The sequence below is a fragment of the Orycteropus afer genome, unplaced genomic scaffold (assembly GCF_000298275.1).
Source record: "Orycteropus afer afer isolate SDZICR_OR568_19922 unplaced genomic scaffold, OryAfe1.0 scaffold00005, whole genome shotgun sequence".
NCBI lineage: Eukaryota > Metazoa > Chordata > Mammalia > Tubulidentata > Orycteropodidae > Orycteropus > Orycteropus afer.
Genome location: NW_006921592.1, coordinates 29197726 through 29216777, shown reverse-complemented (window position 1 = coordinate 29216777; position 19052 = coordinate 29197726). Strand labels below are relative to the sequence as shown.

General features: G+C 46.1%; 1 protein-coding gene across 1 annotated transcript in view; it reads left to right on the top strand.

Moving 5' to 3' along the window:
- The window catches only part of RCL1 (RNA terminal phosphate cyclase like 1), a 47568-nt gene extending 32286 nt beyond the window's left edge, over window positions 1–15282 (top strand). Inside the window, exons 7-9 of the mRNA XM_007939304.2 lie at window positions 138–294; window positions 3996–4099; window positions 15132–15282. Coding sequence (XP_007937495.1) covers window positions 138–294; window positions 3996–4099; window positions 15132–15282 — 412 coding nt within the window. The remainder of the gene's footprint in view (window positions 1–137; window positions 295–3995; window positions 4100–15131) is intronic.
- Window positions 15283–19052: the final 3770 nt, after the last annotated feature.

Sequence of the window (19052 nt, the reverse complement as noted above, 5' to 3'; positions counted from 1 at the left end):
ACTCAAATAAGGCTTCATGGAACCAGGAAGAAGCTTCTGGACAGAATACCATTAAAAGATGTCCTCTTCTCCTTTGCTGGCGAGTATGGACTTCGCTTCATGAGCCCAGCTGAGTGTCTGTGCCTTTGAATCCCCAGGTCTCCAGGCTTTGGGCTGTCACTTGTTGCTGAGACCACCAATGGCACCTTTCTCAGTGCTGAGCTGGCCTCCAACCCTCAGGGCCAGGGCGTGGCAGTGCTTCCTGAGGACCTCGGCCGCAACTGTGCCAAGCTGCTGCTAGAGGAAATCTACAGGGTATGTGCCCCGCCTCTGCCATTCCTGCCTCTCCTTCCTTTCCCTCAGCACCTCCTTCTCTTCCTGCCTTTAGCCCAAGGTGGTAGCCTGCTTCTGTAAACAAACAGTTGAGCATTAACTTGTCTCGTGGACTGGCTGACCTGGTCAGTGAGCAGGCTGAGCCCCACAGGGTAAGGACACAGGGCAGGTAAGTTTGAAGTGGGCAGAGGAAAGAACTGGAGCAGCGTTGTAAAGGAGAGAGAAGGTACAAGAAAGGAGCAGGTGAGGGGTGACAATGGAAGGGCACACCTCACCCTGATCAAAGAGGGACCACCTCCCAGTATCCCCCTTATTGCTGTGTGGAAAGGGGGACTCGTCAAAGAAGCTGGAAATTTGGGTTTGTATGTGACCTGAAAAACCAAACTCATTGCTGACAGGTTGACAACCCTGAAGGACAGAGTAGCACTGCCCCATTGGGTTTCCAAGGCTCTAATCTTTATGGAGGGAGCTATGGTGGCATAATGCCTAAGGCATTTGACTGCTAACTAGAAGGCTGGAGGTTCAAACCCACCAGCCACTCCTCAGAAGGAAGATTAGGCAATCTACTTCTATAGTGACACCGCCTTGGAAGCCCAAGGAGGGGTTGCTGTGAGTTGAATCCAACTTGACGGCAGTGAGTTTGGTTTGGTTTTGGAATCTTTATGGAAGCAGACTGCCACGGCTTTCTCCTGCAGAGCTGCTGGTGGGTTTGAATCACCAACCTTTTGATTAACAGCCTAGCACTTTAACCACTGATCACCAGGGCTCTTTTTGTATCTGACAGTTGATCCATATTTAAAATAATGTCACCAAACTAGGTTTTGCAAACTATATTTCTATGCTGTAGAGGATAAAAGAATGTCTAGGGGAAGCCTCTGCCATAGCATGGTAGGGGCTTTGGAAAGCCTGAGACCGTGGGACAGAAGGTGACATAATACTGAAGACTGATGTTACCCATTTGCATTTCACTTCTGCAGCTCTGCCAGCTGGACCACCCACCCACTCAGTGTCCCCATTCTTCTCTGTCAGTAAGCACACACACTTACTCCATTCCCCCAGATGAGTGGAGGTGACATGAATGAACAAGGAAGCAGTGGGGAGGGAAGGGAAGATGGTGGCTGGAGGAATGAAATGGAGCTGCCTGAGAATACATTCTCCAAGATTGTCCCCACCATAGAGGTGAGGCACAATCTTGAAGATTTCTGTGTGTCTGTGCCATCTTTGGCCTCGGTCCAACGTCAGTGAAGGTGAAACATTTCCCTTGACATGCAGATGGAGAAAGGATAACCTTAAACCTTCCAGAAGCAGGCTCTCAGGGGTGGGCCTCTCTCTGCTGTGCATGCCAAGCCGTCATTCTTGAACATAGCCCTCAGCCATGGCTCTGCTCTGGGCGATTAGCTACGAGTCAGTATGTAATGTTTGTCAGTCATCTCTTCCGCAGCTGAAGAGCTGAAGCTCCCTTCATCCGTGTATTTTATTCTCCAATTCTTAGTCCTCTCTGTGGTTCTTTTTGGAGATCTCCGAGGAAATGTTGGTGCTGTTTAGGTAGCAGAGAACACACCTGAGCCTACTGAAACTTGCAGCCCGGAAGGCGGGTACTGTGGACCTTTTGTGATGTTCTCTTCATGCTTCCTTTGCCATTGGTTCAGTGTATTGATTACGGAGGTGGGGTGCTGTCTGGGTTGGGGTATTGCTCTCCGGACAAACCTCGCAAAGGAAAACAGAGTCGTCATCTCTCTCTGGATCCATGTTAGTGTTTTCAAAAATGTCTCATTGGTGGTCACAGGGTAGAGCAGCAAGAATGAACTGTATCTGAGTTAACCAAACCTTCCAGGTCCTAAAAGGCTTGATTTAATATCCATATAATTGAAAGTGGGAGATGAAGGACCTGTCATTGTATCATTAGGAGAGTGCCCCTTCTCACCTCAGTTTGAGAATCAGGGAGGAAAGAGTTGCCCATTGGCAGACATGGTCCTATAGGAAGTGCCCTTTCACAACCATCACACTCAAGGCCCACTAACCCTCATGTTTTTGATGCTTAATTTCTAATGCTAAATTTTGTGGGTTTTGAAAACAGGGAGTAACTAAAAGTTGAGGGTTAACTTTTGGGGGTCAGGAGGTTGCCATGCCAGCTACAGAATTGAAAGTGCTCATTAGCTATGTGTTTGAGAGGAAGGAAATGTCTGTGTGATATGTGTATCCCTAGGACCCTATGAAAGGAAACCTGGTAGCAAAGTGGTTAAGCACATGGCTGCTAACTGCAAAGTTGGTAGTTTGAACACACCCAGCGGCTCCATGGTTGAAAGACCTGGTATTCTGCCCTCAAAGAGATGACAGCCTAAGAATGCCTATGGGGCCATTCTACCCTATCACATTGGGTCACTGTGAGTTGAAAATCACCTCAGTGGCACACAACAACAACACGACCCTGTTGCCTTATGGGGTTCCCCTTCTGGTCATGTCAGGTTGACTGTGTTGTTATATGGCAGGTTAAATAGGGTCACTCAACTCTCAGTGACAACTGTTCATTTCCTAGAACTGATTATGCTTTTTTGCTTATACCCAGTACCTTAGTTCTCTGTTGCTGCTATAACAGAAATACCAGAGTGGGTGGCTTTAACAAACAAACAAACAAATGTATTCTCTCACAGTTTAGGAGGCTGGAAGTCTGAATTCAGGGCACTGGCTTGAGGGGAAGGCTCTCTTGTGTGTTAGCTCTTGGGGAAGCGCCTTGTCTCTTCAGCTTCTGTTTCCCAGTTGCTTGGAGATCTCCATGTGCCTTGGCATCTATTTTACCCCAACTCTACTTTTCGAATGCTTCTTTAATCTCTTTTATATTTCTAAAGATACGCTTTATGCTAGTTCTCCCTTATTAACATGACAAGGACAACCACTCCCATGTGGGATTATGACCAGAGGCATGGAGGTGAGGATTCAGGACACATGTTTTGGGGGACACTGTATGGTGATGGATGCCAGGCTGCTGCTTCATCCCCGGGAAGGCTTTAGTTTTCACTGCATATACTTCTGTAAATTAGAAGGTCTATTTATTCTGATCATTTCAGAATTACAATGGCTTTGACTTAAAGAAGTTTATATAAGGTTTATGCTTTTTTTTTTTTTTTTTCTTTCAGATTTATTGTAATGAAAACATACATAACAAAGCATATACCATCTCCACTATCTCTCCATGTACAATTCGGTGACATTGATCCCATCATTCAAGTTGTAAGGCATCCTCACTATCCTTTTCCAAATCATTCCAGGAAACTAATGTAACCTCACAGCTCCCTAAGCAGAACCTTCATCCTCCTCCCCACCTCCACCCCTGGTAACGGCTGGTAACCTTTGGTTTTATGTATTTGCTTATTTCATATAAACAAGATCATCCACTGTTTGTCCTTTGGTGACTGACTCATTTTGCCCAGTGTGAAATGTCTTCAAGGTTCATCCATGTTGTGGCGTGTGTCAGGACTTCACATCTCTTTATGGCTGAGTAGTAGTGTGACATTTACTCTGTAAAACCAGTGTTCTGTTTAGTTACTGCAGGAACTTTGTAGTCTGGTATTTTACGGGTTCTGATATACGGAGCGCATGCTTCCTGTTCTTTGCCCCTCTGTTTTGTTGGTTTTCCATCTTCTGGTTTGCACAACGATTAATCATTGACATGTTTGTGTTTACAGGGTGGCTGTGTGGACTCGACCAATCAGAGCCTGGCCCTGCTGCTGATGACCCTTGGACAGCAGGACGTTTCTAAAGTCCTCCTGGGACCACTCTCCCCCTACACGTGAGTGGTTTTCTTTGGGCCTCAACATTCTGTCCAGTTTAATTTTCTCATTGCACAAGAAGACCCAGGTGCTGCACTGCACCTAGCCTAGCACTGTGAGCACTTCTGCTAGTTTTTATCTGTAAATGAGCCAAAGGTTGGGACTCATAAGCTGGTGGTGCTTCTTACTCATAAGGACCAGCCTTCCTTTCTTTCCTGTGGCTTCACCCTTCCTTACCACTCCCATGTAATTACAGTGGCATGACATACAGTGTGTTTTTCTTCTTTTCTCTGTGCTTTACATTTCATTTCTACTTTGGAGATAAACTCCTGGCTTTATTATAACTTGGATTTTGTTACTAGTTTTTTTAGTCTCTCTCTTCCGCAGCAGTCTCAATTGCTGTGGCCCAAAAGGCTGTCTTTTTGTCCAAGCTGATAGTGCTTGAGTTGACTGGAACAGATTAAGAAAGAGGCAACACTACCGGCCTAGTAGAGAAATTGCAGAGGTGGGTTGGGGACTGTTGGGTGTTAGCAGAAGCTGACTGCTGAGGTATGAAAAGGCAAGCACCTTTTAAAAAGAAGAGCTCGTCAGACGACTTGCCTTACCACCAGCACAGTGAGAGAAGCAGTTCTCAGTGATAGGAAGAGATGTTGCAACTTGAACACTAATGTGTGTGTGTACATGCACTGACACATATTCCAGTATATATACACACACGCTCATATGCCAGTCATTGTTATACAGCTGTCCACAGGAGGCAAGTCGGGGTGGGCCTGAGTGTGAGGAAGTATTCAGGTAGAGATGAGACTGAACTGCCCTTTTTCGGTTATCATGGTACCGATGCTGTATGTCTGAAAGGTACAGTACTGTGATAACTGAAGAATGGTGGTGCCATCACGTTGAGAAAGGGGTCAGGGCTGCGTTGGGGTCCCCATCGGACCATGGCTTTGCAGACATGGAATTCGGAAGCTTGGAAGAGATTTTTTCGCAGGGCTGGTGGTGAGAGGTTTTTGTGGAACAGGGACACAGAAGAGAGAATATGTTCTGTTCACAGTGGGGAGACTGAAAAGCCAGAACCTGGTGAGGGCTATACTCTCTCACAAGAACTTGTGTAAACTGTGTCACAGGACAGGAAACCTGAACTTGAGTAACCCTGGCGGGTGTGTGACATCAGTAGTCAGCATTACTAAACGAGCTTTGAGAGGCAGGCAGGGTTGGGGGCTTGGTGTCCTGAATAGAGATGCTCTCCCCACTGAGACTTGGCTAAAGTGCCTGGGAGCTGTGGACCGACATGGTCCTTTTCATTCTGCCTCCTGGCTGCCTGCACAGCACGAGGCTTGTCTGGAAACGTGTGTGGTCGTGGGCACAGAGTTTGGCAGAATGTTGTGTGAAAAATGACATGTATATTTTTACTTTTCCTTGTCCTTTCCTTTGCTTTCGGAGACCCCCCCCCCCCCCCCCCCCCCCCCCCCCCCCCCCCCCCCCCCGCAACCCCGCCACAAGGACCTTTGAGATGCTCTTTAAGGCAGCAGCTTCCTCAGAGGTGGGTCAGGATGTGACTGGACATCTTTTAAAAGTCCCCATGTCCTCCTGCACCAAACATTAATTACAGTGTTATTACTTCCAGAAACCTTGCCTAAAATGGTCGCCTCCCCTGGGAAAACTGAGTGGCCTGCTGAATGGAGCTCTAAGGGAGCAGGACAGATTGCCAAAGGCAGTGTTTTTAGAGGGGGAGTGGTGTGAGGAGACATTCCCCTCCCTCGGATCCCCTGCCTCCCGGGGCTTTATGCGGAGAGCCCCTGCCTGGGGTGAGGAAGAGTAGCCTCCTTTCTTGGAGAGCCAGCACACGGAGGGTTGTCGGGGTAATTGCTATTAAGTTGGCCCCCAACTCACAGCAGCCCCACACACAATGGACACTGCCTGGTCCTGCCCAACCCTGTGATTGCTTGTGAGTCAGACCATTGTGATCCATAGGATTTTCACTAGTGGGTTTTCAGAAGTAAATCGTCAGGCCTTTCATCCTAGTCTGTCTTAATCTGGAAGCTCTGCTGAAACCTGTTCAGCAGCCTGGTAACACACAAGCCTCTTCTGACAGGCAGTGGTGGTTGTGCATGGGTGCACTGGCCAGAAATCAAACCTGCGTGGAAGGTGAGAATTCTGTTGCTGAACCACCAGCATGCCTACAAGGTGGGGCAATCGAGTTATTTTCAAGAAAGCCAGATCTGTTTGGGACCCTTCTTGCCATTTAACCACTGCAGAGGGGCCCAGCATGATGAAGAGCAAAGGTGGGAAGGAGCATGTCCTCCGAGGACCCCGACAGCAAAGCCCACATGGCATTTGCATGGCTAGTGGAGGCTGGGACAGGGACAGAATCTGTAGTTGCAGTGGGATAGCAGTTATCCTGACTGGATACAGGAGCTTGGGAGACCAAACTATCACATTTTATTTTTCTAAATACATTTTATTGAAATATTTATGTATAATGAAATACACAAAACGAAAGCCACATGGGTCATTGCTCTTTTTTTTGCAGTGTTCCCTTCCCACCCCTGTACCACGTTTATTTTTGTGTGCAGCTCAAGCCGTGGAAGTGTGTTCTCGGATTTCTCAAGAGAACCAGAAGCAAGATAGTCCTTGGTTCAAAAATGTATTTCTTCTGGCAGTTTGCACACGTTTCAATTTGTATAAATAGCTTGTAGACGTCTGTTGACAGAGCCTTGGGATTGGGGAGGATGTTTTCCTTTCAGCACCACTTTCAAAACCCTTGCTGGGTTTGTCTCTTCCTCCCTGAGGAGCCCTGTTGGTGTGCGTGTGAAATTCTGACAGCTGTCCACTTAGAGCCATGCAAGATAGAGGGATGTGACTTGCAGTGACGCACTGAAACTGTCATAGAGTTGATTCTGACTCATGGTGACCCCATGTGTTAGAGCTGAGCTACTTGGGGTGTTCTTGGCAGTAAGGAGCCTTAGTGGGCAGCGGTTACACACTCAGCTGCTAACTGAAAGGTTGGTGGTTTGAACCCATACAGCCACTCCATGGAAGAAAGACCTGGCAGTCTGCCTCCATAAAGATTACAGCCTAGAAAACCCTATGCAGCAGTTTTACTTTGAATCATCTCTACAGTACCCAACAACAGCAACATATTCCTCTTTTATTTTCCATTTCCCACTGCTCCATTTCAGAAGTTTGCTTTTGGTGCTTTTCTGGTCTACTTGAAAAAGTAAGTCTGTTTATGAGAAAATTTTCAGGAGGAACAGACATTTTTCAGCCAAATAAATTAGTGTTGGGATACATTCAGGTAACAATCTGGCATGTAGAGATTATTAAGTTTGTTGAGTTCTGGATGATTTACATTTGGTGACTGTGGTTCTACTCTTCCTTCAAAAAGCTTAATTTTAGTTTGTTGTTGTTAGCTGCTGTCAAGTCAGCCCCTGGTTCATGGCGACCCCAAATAATGGAACAAAATACTGCCAGATCTTGTACCATCCCCATGATCAGCTGTGGACAGGACCATTGTCGTCCATTGGGTCTCACGAGCTGATTTTCAGCAGTAAATCTCCAGACCTTTCTTCCTAGTCCTGGTCTCAGGCTCCATTGAAACCTGTTCAGCATCATAGCAACATGCAAGCCTCCACTGACAGTTGACTGGTGGCTGCACGTGAGGTGCATTAGCCAGAAATCAAGCCCCATTTCCCACATGGAAGATGAGAATGCTACCACTAAGCCACCACTGCATCCTCCAGTTTTACAGTTCAGGGAGGAGTGGGAGGGTTTATACTTCATTTAAATGTAGGATGAATAGCAAGAAAAATATCATCAACAGCCATTTTAATTAGCACTTTTGGAAATGCTTTGGGAGAGGAGCCTGGGGTTACCAGCTGTCTTAGTCTTCTAGTGCTGCTATAACAGAAGTATCACAGGTGGCTTTAACAAACAAACATTTATTCTTTCACAGTTTAGGAGGCTAGAAGTTGAATTCAGAGTGCCAGCTATAGGGGCTGGGTGGAGGACTGTCAACCTTGGACTTAGCTCTACCTTTCAGCCCACTGGAGAAAGCTGGAGGCTTCTCCTGATTTATGCAGCTGTCTTCTGAGGCTGACAGACCCAGAATTGGCAGGTAAAACAGTACAATCCCAAGATCAGCCGGCAACGTGGAAGGCCACTGGTTCTAGCCCAGGAACTGGAGATGAAGACTGAACCAAATGCAGGATCCTTCCTGTATATACTGGAAGCAGGCCACACCCTGAAGGCAACTCTCCTTGAACTAATGAATTGCTCACAAAAGACTCCACCATGGAGGTGATTACAATGTCCAATCTCATTGTAGGGAATAACTACATCCAGCTGCCAAGCCACTCAAAGTCATGGCTCAGCCAAGTTGACAAACAGCCTTTGATTATCACACCAGCTCACTCTGCATGTGGCTAGAGCCCAGTCTGTGTGGTCCAAGCCCTGGCCCTGCTGTGGAGCCACTGTGGGTTCACAGACAAGGTCTTGGGCATCTCTTAACCTTGGTCTCGCCTGTGAGACAAGATGAATGAGTCTGAAGTTATGGGCTGTGACGGCAAGACTGAGAATTAAGGACGGCAGGTACTTCAGGTCCTGAGCAGTGTGCCTGCTGGGGGCTTACCCTAGACACCCCTTAGCCCATCTAGGGAAGTCTCTGTTCTCTGCTCAGGTCACTTTGAAGACCAAGAGTCTCAGTAAATCTACTCTTGAGTGATCTTTGGCCTGATGTTAGCTGTAAATCTGGAGTCCCTAGGTGGTGCTAACAGTTAACCCACATAGTTGCTAACCAAAAGGTTGGAGGTTCAAGTCCACCCTTGAACCTTCTAGAGGTGCCTTGGGAGAAAGGCCTGGTGATCTTCCTCCAAAAAATCAGCCATTGAGAAACTTAATGCAGCAGCTCTACTCTGACACGTGGGGTCTCTGTGAATTGGGGTCAACCGTACAGCATCTAGTTATAATCTATCAATTTGTCCTCATTAAATTTTTAATTTGTGACTTCAGCCACATTGGTAAACTACACACATCATAATCCCAAGAATTCTGGAAGTTAAGTATTTATTTAACCAGCACTTAGGTGCTTTTGAAGTACTCTTTTACAAGTACTAACTCATTGAATTTTTATAATCCTCTGAGGGTCCCGAAGGCCAGACCATTACCAGCTCCATTTTATAGGTGAGGAGTCTGAGGCACAGACAGGTCCAGTCACATGCCCGACTCATAGTCAGGAAGTGGGGTCTGAGCCAGTGGTTTGTTCCAAACCCTGTGTGGTTCTTCTGTACTTCTGGGCTACATTGTAAGAGCTGGGCTTCCATCCACACCGTGAACACCTTGAACCTCCTTGCCCCCAGCAAGCTTATATACTGCTGCCTCCAGGGAGCCCTGGCATCAAGTTCTGCAATAAGATGATCTCCTTCTATCTTTAGTTGGAAGCCTAAAATAAACCTTGCCACCCTGTTTTTTAATAAATGACCTCCTTCCACTGCTTGTGGAGGTGTTAGGGAGCTTAAGCCCACCATCCTTGTTAAACACAGGCCCATCAAGGCCTCTTGGCTCACTCTGCACCATAGCTGTGAGGAGATTGTGCGTGGGGAAACTGGGCACTGCTGTGCAGGCTTGCTGCTGTTTGGTTGTTAGTTTAACAGATTCAGTTGTTCACCTGCTTGCTGCAAGCAAGTGCAATGCCACTCCCCCTCACATCAGACAGGTGGTTTAAATGCTGGAAGGAGTCCCTGGGTGTGCAGGAGTTTAACATGCTCAGTTTCTAACCGAAGGGTTAGAGGTTCATGTCCACAGAGATGCCTTGGAAGAAATGCCTGGTGATCTGCTTCCAAAAATGTGGCCACTGGCAACTCTGTAGAGCACAGTTCTGCTCTGATGTACATGGAGTTGCTGTGAGTTGAAATCAGCATGATGCCATTTGGTGTGATTTGGTCTGGTTTGGTTTAAAATGCTGCAAAGCACTGCCACCTTTGTTACATCGTTTGAGCCTGGGAACTTATTTGGCACGTAGTAAAAGCAAATGATAGCTTTTTCACATGACAAAAGGTCACTGACCTGCACATGGTGAGCTATTTGCAGTCCCCCTGCCATGTAGCTGGCTCCTTCTGCACCTCTGTAGAGGAATTTAAGAACTTTTCTTAACTTAAAGCAGAAGTCAGCTGGGCTTTGGCAAAGCTGCTGCAGATAAAGCCACAGCAATCTGTCTAAAAGCTGCTGTGTAACAACTGGAGTCCCTGGGTGGCACAGACAGTTAGGTGCTCAGCTGCTGATTGAAATGTTGGAGGTTCAAGTCCACCCAGAGGTGCCTTGGAAGAAAGGCCTGGACATCAGCCATTGTAAACACTGTGGAGCACAATTCCACCCTGACACACGCGGGGGCGCCCTGAATTGGGATCAACTGGATGGCAGCTGGCTTTAACTGGTAGTTATTTCTCAGCTTCTGAGCATTTTTGCTTTTTTATATCCTGGGTAGGTATGAGACTGGAGGTGGAAGAGACGTTCTGAAGCATACTGGCTCCCAGTCTCATACAGTCTTCCTCAGATTGGCCAGGGCGGTTGGCAGAACATTCTGTAAAAAGTGGAACTGACTGTGCTTTTTCTGACCATTCCAAAGGCTACAAATACCCAAAGCTACAAATGTGCAGCCTGCACACTTGCTGGTGTGTTCCCCCACCCTCCTTTCAGAGAGCTGAGGCCAACCCTGAGGAGTTCTGCCAGCCGATGGGTATCTGGGCCTGTGAGCACAGTTGAGTGATTCATTGTGTATCGGGCTGGGCGAGGCCAGGAGCAGGGTGGATGTGAGCTCTGTGGCAGCCACAAGAGGACGATTTTCTCCTCTGAATGCAAAGTGCAGCAGAGGTGCTGTCCTCACGGCTACCAGCTGGAAGTGTGGACCACAGATGTGGACTGCGTATCCAGGAGTGTGATGTGTTTGCTTTTCTTAGGACAGGGTGGGGGAGGCGGTGGGGCTGGGAGGAAGACCAAAAATAAAAGAGCATTTCAGTTGGTTAGTTAGGGAAGTCAGCAAGGGGAGAATTGACTTCCTTCCTTGAATTGCTAAGAATGTTGACATAGTGTCTCAAAATGACTCTTAACTCCTGAATTTTATTTGGTGCCTCTTTATTGAGTGTCTGATAGAGTTCCTAAAGGGGCAGTTGGTGAATCAGTGGTAGAACCTTTGTAAAACAAGGAAGGCATTGGAGGTTCAGTGGTAAATTCTCACTTTCCATGTGGGAGACCCGGGTTCGATTCCCAGCCAGTGCACTTCATGCATAGTCACCACCCATCTGTCAGTGGAGGCATGCGTGTTGCTGTGACACTGAGCAGGTTTCAGTGGAGCTTCCAGACTTATGCTTTAAAACTGAGCTTCCAGACAGACTAGTGATGATCTGCTTCTGAAAATCAACCAGGGGAAACCCCATGGCTCACAGTGGTCGCATCAGCAGCCGGTCATTGGGATGGTGCAGGACCGAGCAGCGTTCCCTCAGCTATGTGTGGCGCATCATGAGTCGGGGCCAACTTGAGGGCACCTGACGGTGTCAGCAGTGCAGTGCCTAGCAGGTATAGTGTGGGCTTCAGTGATCGATCAGGTCTGTAATCACTGAGGGTTGGGGAGAGGGGTGGGCACTGCTGTGAAAACAACTGTACAGAAGAATTTAATTAGGCTCCAGGAGCAGAGCTGGGAATGCTCTGGAAGTCCAGAGCGGAGAGGAAGGCCACATGGAGGGTTACTGGCTAGGAAACCGTCCTAGAATAATTACAAAATGGGATGTCATTTCAAACACATTTCGAAGAACCACATTCCCAGGTGGGAGAAAAAGGAAAGCAGTGGACGTTGCTTCTGTGAGCGTGCTGGCATGCGTTCAGCCCAGGCCCTCCTCTCCAGGGCGGGCGGGGTTCATCTTAGCTGGGCGCGTAGTCATTTCAGCCAGGGCGTGTTCAAACTCCTTTTCTCTTGTTGCCTCTTCTGGCAAGTTCGGTGCTCCTGGAACACAGGGACCAGAGAAGACAAGAAATGCATCCTCAGTAGCTTTAATGCTTAGTTTGTCATATACTGTGTGTGGGTGGGAACCAGGGTCAGTGTTTTTAACTATAAAAATATGTACAAATGGCTTGATTTTTAAACAACTTTATTGAGATAAAATTAATACACCATACATGTATCATTTAAAATGTACATTCAGTGGTTTTCATTAGATTCACAGAGATGTGCAAGCATTTCACAATCTAATTTTAGGACATTTTCATCATCCCAGAAAGAAACCCAGGGCCCATCAGCAGTCCATCTTCACTCCTCCAGTGTTCCTAGCTCTGAGGAACCACTAATCCACCCTCTGTGTGTTCCACAGATGTGCCTGTCAGACCATTTCATATAAATGGAATGGTATAACATGGTCCTTTGTGACAGAATCTTTGATTGAGCATCATGCTTTTGGGGTTCATTCATGTCTCAGAACTTCATTCCTTTTTTATTTTTGAGTGAAATTCAGTGAAATGGAAAGAATATTGAAAAATAAAATGTTCAATAAAATAAATTTCAGTAAAATGTGAATAATACCATATTTTTAATCCTTCATCATTAGTCAATGGACATGTGGGTTGTTTCCATTTTTCAGCTGTTGTGAATGTGCCACTGTGAACATTCATGTACAAGTTTTGAGTAGACGTATGTTTTCGTTTCTCTTGAGTGTATACCTAGGAATGGGATTTTTGGGTCATGTGGTAACTATATTTAACATTTTGAAGAACTGCCAAACCATGTTACATTGACACTTGCTGTTTTTGTTATGTGCCATCGAGTCGGACCCGACTCATAGCGACCCCTCCTCGGGTTTCCGAGGCAGTATCACTACGGAAGTAGATTGCCCAACCGTCCTTCCGAGGAGTGGCTGATGGGTTTGAACCGCCAGCCTTCTGGTTAGCAGTCAAGTGCCTTTAGGCACTATGCTACCAGAGCTCCTACGTTGACACTAGCCCCTGTTTTTGATTGTAGACATCCTAGTGGTTGTGAAGTGGTAGTATCTCTTTGTGGTTTTGATTTTCATTTCCCTAACAACTAAGGACATTGAGCATCTTTATTATGAGCATTGACCATATGCATATCCTCTTTGGAGAACCTCTGTTCAGATCCTTGGCCAGTTTTTTGAGTTATTTACCTTTTTATTATTGAGTTTCAAGAGTTCTTTATATATTCTAGATACGAGACCTTTATCAGCTGTAGAATTTGCAAATATTTTCTCTCATTCTGTGCCTTGTCTTTTCATTCTTTTGATGCTGTCCTGTGTTGCACAAAAGATTTTAATTTTGGTGAAGTCCAATTTATCTTTTTTTAAGCTCTGTGCTTTTTGTGTCATATCTAACCCAAGGTCATGAAGATTTACCCTTCTGTTTTCTCCTAAGACTCTTATAGTTCTACCTCTTCCATTTAGGTCTTTGATCCATTTTGAGGTAGTTTTTATACTTGATGTGAGGAAGAGGCCCCACTTCATTTTTTTGCATGTAGCTATCTAATTGTCCCAGCATCATTTTTGGTAAGATTCTTCTTTCCCCCTGAAATTGTCTTGGCCCTTTTTTTGCATACTGATTGAGCATGCCTGTAAGGGTCTATTGCTGGATCCGCTCTGCTCTCCCACTTGTCTATATGTCTGGGGGTCAGCATTTTTAAAGCTCCTTGGGTGATCCCACGTGTAGCTGAGGTGGAGAACTATCTGGCTGGGTAGGGAGGTGGAATGGTTTCATTGGGAAGTAACCCAACCCAGGGTTGCTGGGATATTTCAGTACAGGCTCTCAGACCATCCATTCTTCACAAACTTACTAGGTGCTTGTTAAAGGTACATGTCTGTCTCCTGCACACTGGGAAACCCATGCCTTGTCAGGGTGGAATGGGGTGTCTGTGGGGCCCCTCTACACAGACACTTCTCACTGACTGGTAAGACTCACCAGATACTTGTTAAGAGTAGATGTCTCACTCCAGACCCCTGGGGGGACACCGTGCCCTGTCAGGGTAGGGCAGGATTTTTGTGGGGCTCCTCTACATGGACACTTCTCCCTGACTGGTTGCCAGTTGACCAGAGCTTTCCGGAACCTGTGTATTTAGTGAGCTCTCAGGTACGTCTTACGATCAGGCTGGCTTGCTACTGAATCTGCTAGACCAGGCCATTAATGGAAACCTGTATATCTGCATTGCAGCTCTTCCACAGAACTGTTGTTCCCATGTTTCTCTCTGGGTGATCCCATCACTCTGTGTTAAGGGAGCATACAAGAAGCAGCCCTGTGGATCTCCTTGTTGCGTTTACTGTGAGCTCTTCACAGTTACTGCACTTGTATTACCTCAGGCCAAACCCACACAAAGACTTATACTCACATTTCTTGACCATCTACCTTTGTTTTATTTAAATTTCCTTAGAACTTATCGAGAATATTTATTTATTTATCTTTTCTGTCTGTCCACACTCGAGTGAAAACTTCTTGAGAGGAGGGATTTTCACTTGTCTTTTTAGTTTGCTGCCATACCTCCAGCTCCGAGAACACAGTCTGATACATAGTAGGCATTCAGTCAGTATTTGTTGAGTGAATGGAAGGGCCTGGAATGGTATTATTGAGGTTGGGGGATGAAGGAGGAGACTTCTCTATTTTAATGTTAGCAGGAATCATTCTGCTTTGTTTTTTTACCTTATGGTTCTGTGAATCCTGGAGATACGTGTTTCTCTCTGCGTGAGTCACTCGAAGATTCTCATCATATTTGTGTCTAGTCTCTAACAAGGGTATAGGACTGAGTGACTTATGTGTCATTTTCTAACCTCTTGTCTTGCTATTTTTTAACAATTAATCTTACCATACATTTCTGCAAGCTGTCTGGATCCTTTGGAAACCAGCAGGGTATAAATAAATGCTATTTGATCAGGAATGACACAGCATGCTGAATTTTATAATCATTCCTGTTGGTCTGGGAAATTAAAAGCACAGGTTTTAGGTGGGAAGAGGGGTGAGGGGAATTTTTCACAAGCACAAATTCTTTTCTCATTTCCTTTTTTTCTTTTTTAGGATAGAATTTTTGCGCCATTTGAAGAGCTTTTTCCAGATTATGTTTAAAATTGAAACCAAGCAATGTGGTGACGAGCTCAAGGGTGGGGATAAAGTGCTGATGACCTGTGTTGGTATTGGTTTCTCCAATCTTAGCAAGACCCTCAAATGATCTGATCACAGGATAAGGCCCCTGCACCTCCACACAAAGCCAAAGCTGCCAGGACACAAAGGGACCAAGTTCAAGTGCATTCATCGGGGATAGCCTTTTAGAGTGGGAACTTCCCTAATCTCCTGTTAAGAAAACCAGAACACATATGGCTACCAGCCGTTTCTCCAGTTGCATTGACAGTCTTCAGGAAGTCACGATCAGCATATCCTTGGCTTACCTGGAGGGGGAATATCTCAGGACACAGACACACCTGCTGGCACAGCATCACAACTGCATTGGAGTTGTGCTTCCTCAGCCCTACATCTCTGGACTTCGTCTGAGCCTCTGACTGTTGTTTCTGCAGGGACTTACTTCTTTGAGCCTTTCGTTTCTGACATAGGGCTTATATGACATAATATGATGAAAGCTCTTTTGTCAGTAGTGCTGTGTTATGCAGATGTCATACTGGTATATTGTACTCATATATCCCTTATCTTCTGAGTGGACTGCCATCTCGGCGACGGACACTGCCTCCCATCTGGTCATTGTGTGGTGGGGAGGGCGGAATTGGAGACAGCCAGCATCCAACTAAAGTTACTTCATGTTTTCCACGTGCCAGATGTGCTATCCAAAGCCAAACCAAACCCTCTGCCGTCAAGTCAATTCCAATTCATAGTAACCCCCATTAGGTTTCCAAGGCTGTAAACCTTTAACAAAAGTAGATTGCTCATCTTCCTCCCATGGAGCAGCTGGTGGCTTTGAACCACTGACCTTCTGATTAGCAGCCAGATGCCTCACCCACTACACCACCAGAGCTCCTTAGATGTGCTATGGATTTTCTTATTCTCACAATTCCTCTATGACAGATTTTATCTTAAGAATTTTTTAAAATATTTTGTTCCTTTGAATTTTTAAAGAACTAAATGAAACAGTGTTAGGGTCTGGGGTTTTCAACTACTTATGAGCTAATAACTATCCACTGTTCGTGGGTGCTGTGAGAAGACGACAGAAACAGAGAACTTTATGACCCACAGACAAGTGGCCTGAGTTTTCGTATGTCTGTTCCCCTCCCTTTGAAATGTCTCAGGGGCAACATGCAGGGGCCCCAGGTACTGCTGTGCACACAGTGGGTTGGCATTACAGCCTGGAAACAAGCAGTCTTGGGAGTTGCACGTCTTTTATAGTAAGAACGGTAAGTCTGCTCTATTCCAGGTAAAAACATTGTCTCCCTCAAGAGAGCCTGCTGCAAACATGATTCTGATGGAGCCTCACATTCTACATGGTGAACCCTTGACGAACTGCCTCTCCCGACTGATAGTGCCTTTATTTCCTGTGTGTTATGGGGCTGGAGTTGGCAGAAAGGGGCAGGTCTGTTTTTATCTACTGGGACTTCAAATGGGGTCTTCCATCTAGGATGGGCTCTTGATGTACAAAAAGGGCTTTGTCTCACCAGCCCTTCTTGGTACTACTTTTTTTTTTAAAAAAAGTGAAAGAGGACCAGAAAATCTGCTCTGATGTCTGAGGGTGTGGAATGATGTGGGTTGAGAGCTAATATTTAGAAAGGCTAGACCATGCTGAACCATGGCCCTATGCTGAGAGCTTTACATACCATAATTAGTTTTCTCTTGCTACCTAGTATGACCACAAACCGCGGGGCTTAAAACAACATTCGTTTGTTATCTCATAGTTCTGCAGATCAGAAGTCCAGGCAGGCTCATTGGGTTTGTGGATTAGGGTCTTATGAGGCTGAACTCAAGGTACTGGTCAAGGCAGACCTCTTATCTGGAGGGGCCAGCAGAGAATCTGCTTCCAGCTCATTTAAGTTATTGGCAGGGTTTGGTTACTTGAGGTCGAGGGACTGAAGTCCACATTTCCTTGCTAGCTGTCAGCTGGGGAAGACAGCTTCTAGAGGCTGACTACATTCTTTGTTCAGTGGCTCCCTCCTTCTGCAAACCAGCAACTGTGCATCAGATCCTTTTTGTACTTCAGTTCTGACTTCCTCTTCTGCTCCCAGCTGGAGAAAACTGCTTTTCAAGGACTCTTGTTCCCTTAGTTCCATCCAGATACATCCAGCTACCATCAAGTCGATTGACTCATGGTGACTTGATGAGTGTCAGAGTACAACTTTGCTTCTAGGTTTTCAGTGTCTGGTTTTTTGGGGAAGCAGATTGCTAGGACTTTCTTCTAAGGAGCCTTTGGGTAGACTTGCACTTCCAGACCTTTTGGTTAGCAGCTGAACATGTTAACTTTGTACCACCTGGAGACTCCACCCAGAGAATATCCCTATTTTAAGGTCAACTGATAAGTAACCTTAATTACATCTGTAAATTCCCTTCACTAGATTAGTGTTTGACTAACCAGAGGCTGGGAATTTTGAATGGCCATCTTATAATTTCTGCCTACCATACATACTGCAAATTTCCTTAGTGCTGCTGACATTTGAGCCCAGATCTACCCACACACATCCAGAACTAAGGGGCCACATTGCATTTGGACATGCCAACTGCTATCCTACAGGGGCCTTCTTGGAACAGGCTCTGGATATGGTGCTGTGAGTCAAATTCAAGTGGTGTGTAGAGTCCAGGCAGTTTATTGCAAACAGTAGAGGGGACTATGCCCTTCCAGCTGCAAACATGGGACGTGTCTTGTGGCGTCTAGCCCTCCATCTGGCACATCTCCTTCTGGGGTTGGAACATCTGGCAGTAGGGTAGTGATGTCAAAGGAAGATAAATTTCTGTTTATTGAAACAATCAGCTTCAGGCTCCTTGTATTCCCAAGAGAGGCAGTGCTGTTCCTTTGGCTGAAGCCATTTAGTGCTGGTTGAAGGTACATTTGAAGGTACATTTTAGTGGCTCTTGCAACCCCTGCCTTGTTCTTAGTTTAGTTTCTGGTGGGTACAGCTACCTTTGTCTTGGCCTGTCTGCTCCCCTCTCCTGACAGGCAGCTGCTCTGGCTTACAGCAGTAATAGGTTAGTAGGACTGTTGTTGTTATAGGTGCCATCGAGTTGTTTTCGACTCAGTGAACCCATGCATAGCAGAACGAAACACCACCCGGTCCCACACCAGCTCCATGATTCCTGCTATACTTGAGCCCATCGTTGCAAGCCACCATGTCAATCCATCTCGTTGAAGGCTTTCTCCTCTTTTGTCGACCCTCCACCTTACCAAGCATGACATCCTTCTCTAGGGAATGGTCCCTTCTGACAACATGACCAAAATAGGTGAGACGAAGTCTGGCCATTCTTGCTTCCAAGGAGCATTTCAGGTGCACTTCCTCCAGGACAGAGACGTGTTAGGTCTTTTAGCAGTCCACGGTACTTTCAGTATTCTTCACCAGCACCACAACTCAAAAGCATCGGTCTTCCTTATGCATTGTTCAGTTCTCACATGCATACGAGGTGATTGGAAATATCATGGCTTGTGTCAGGAGCACCGTAGTCCTCAAGGAGACATCCTTGCTCCTCAGCACTTGAAACAGTTCCTTCACAGTTGACCTTCCCAGTGCTACACGTCATCTAATGTCCTGACTGCTGCTTCCATTGATTGTAGAACCAAGCAACACGAATTCTTTGACAACCTCAATCTTCTCTCCATTTTTCGTGATGCTGTTCATTGGCCCAGTTGTGAGGATTTTTTTTCTTTATATTGAGACATAATATAAATAATACTGCAGACTGTATTCTTCAACCTTCATCAGTAAGTGCCTCGAGTCATCCTCACTTTCAGCAAGCAAAGTTGCATCGTCTGCATATTTCAGGTTGTTAATGACTCTTCCTCCAATCCTGATGCCA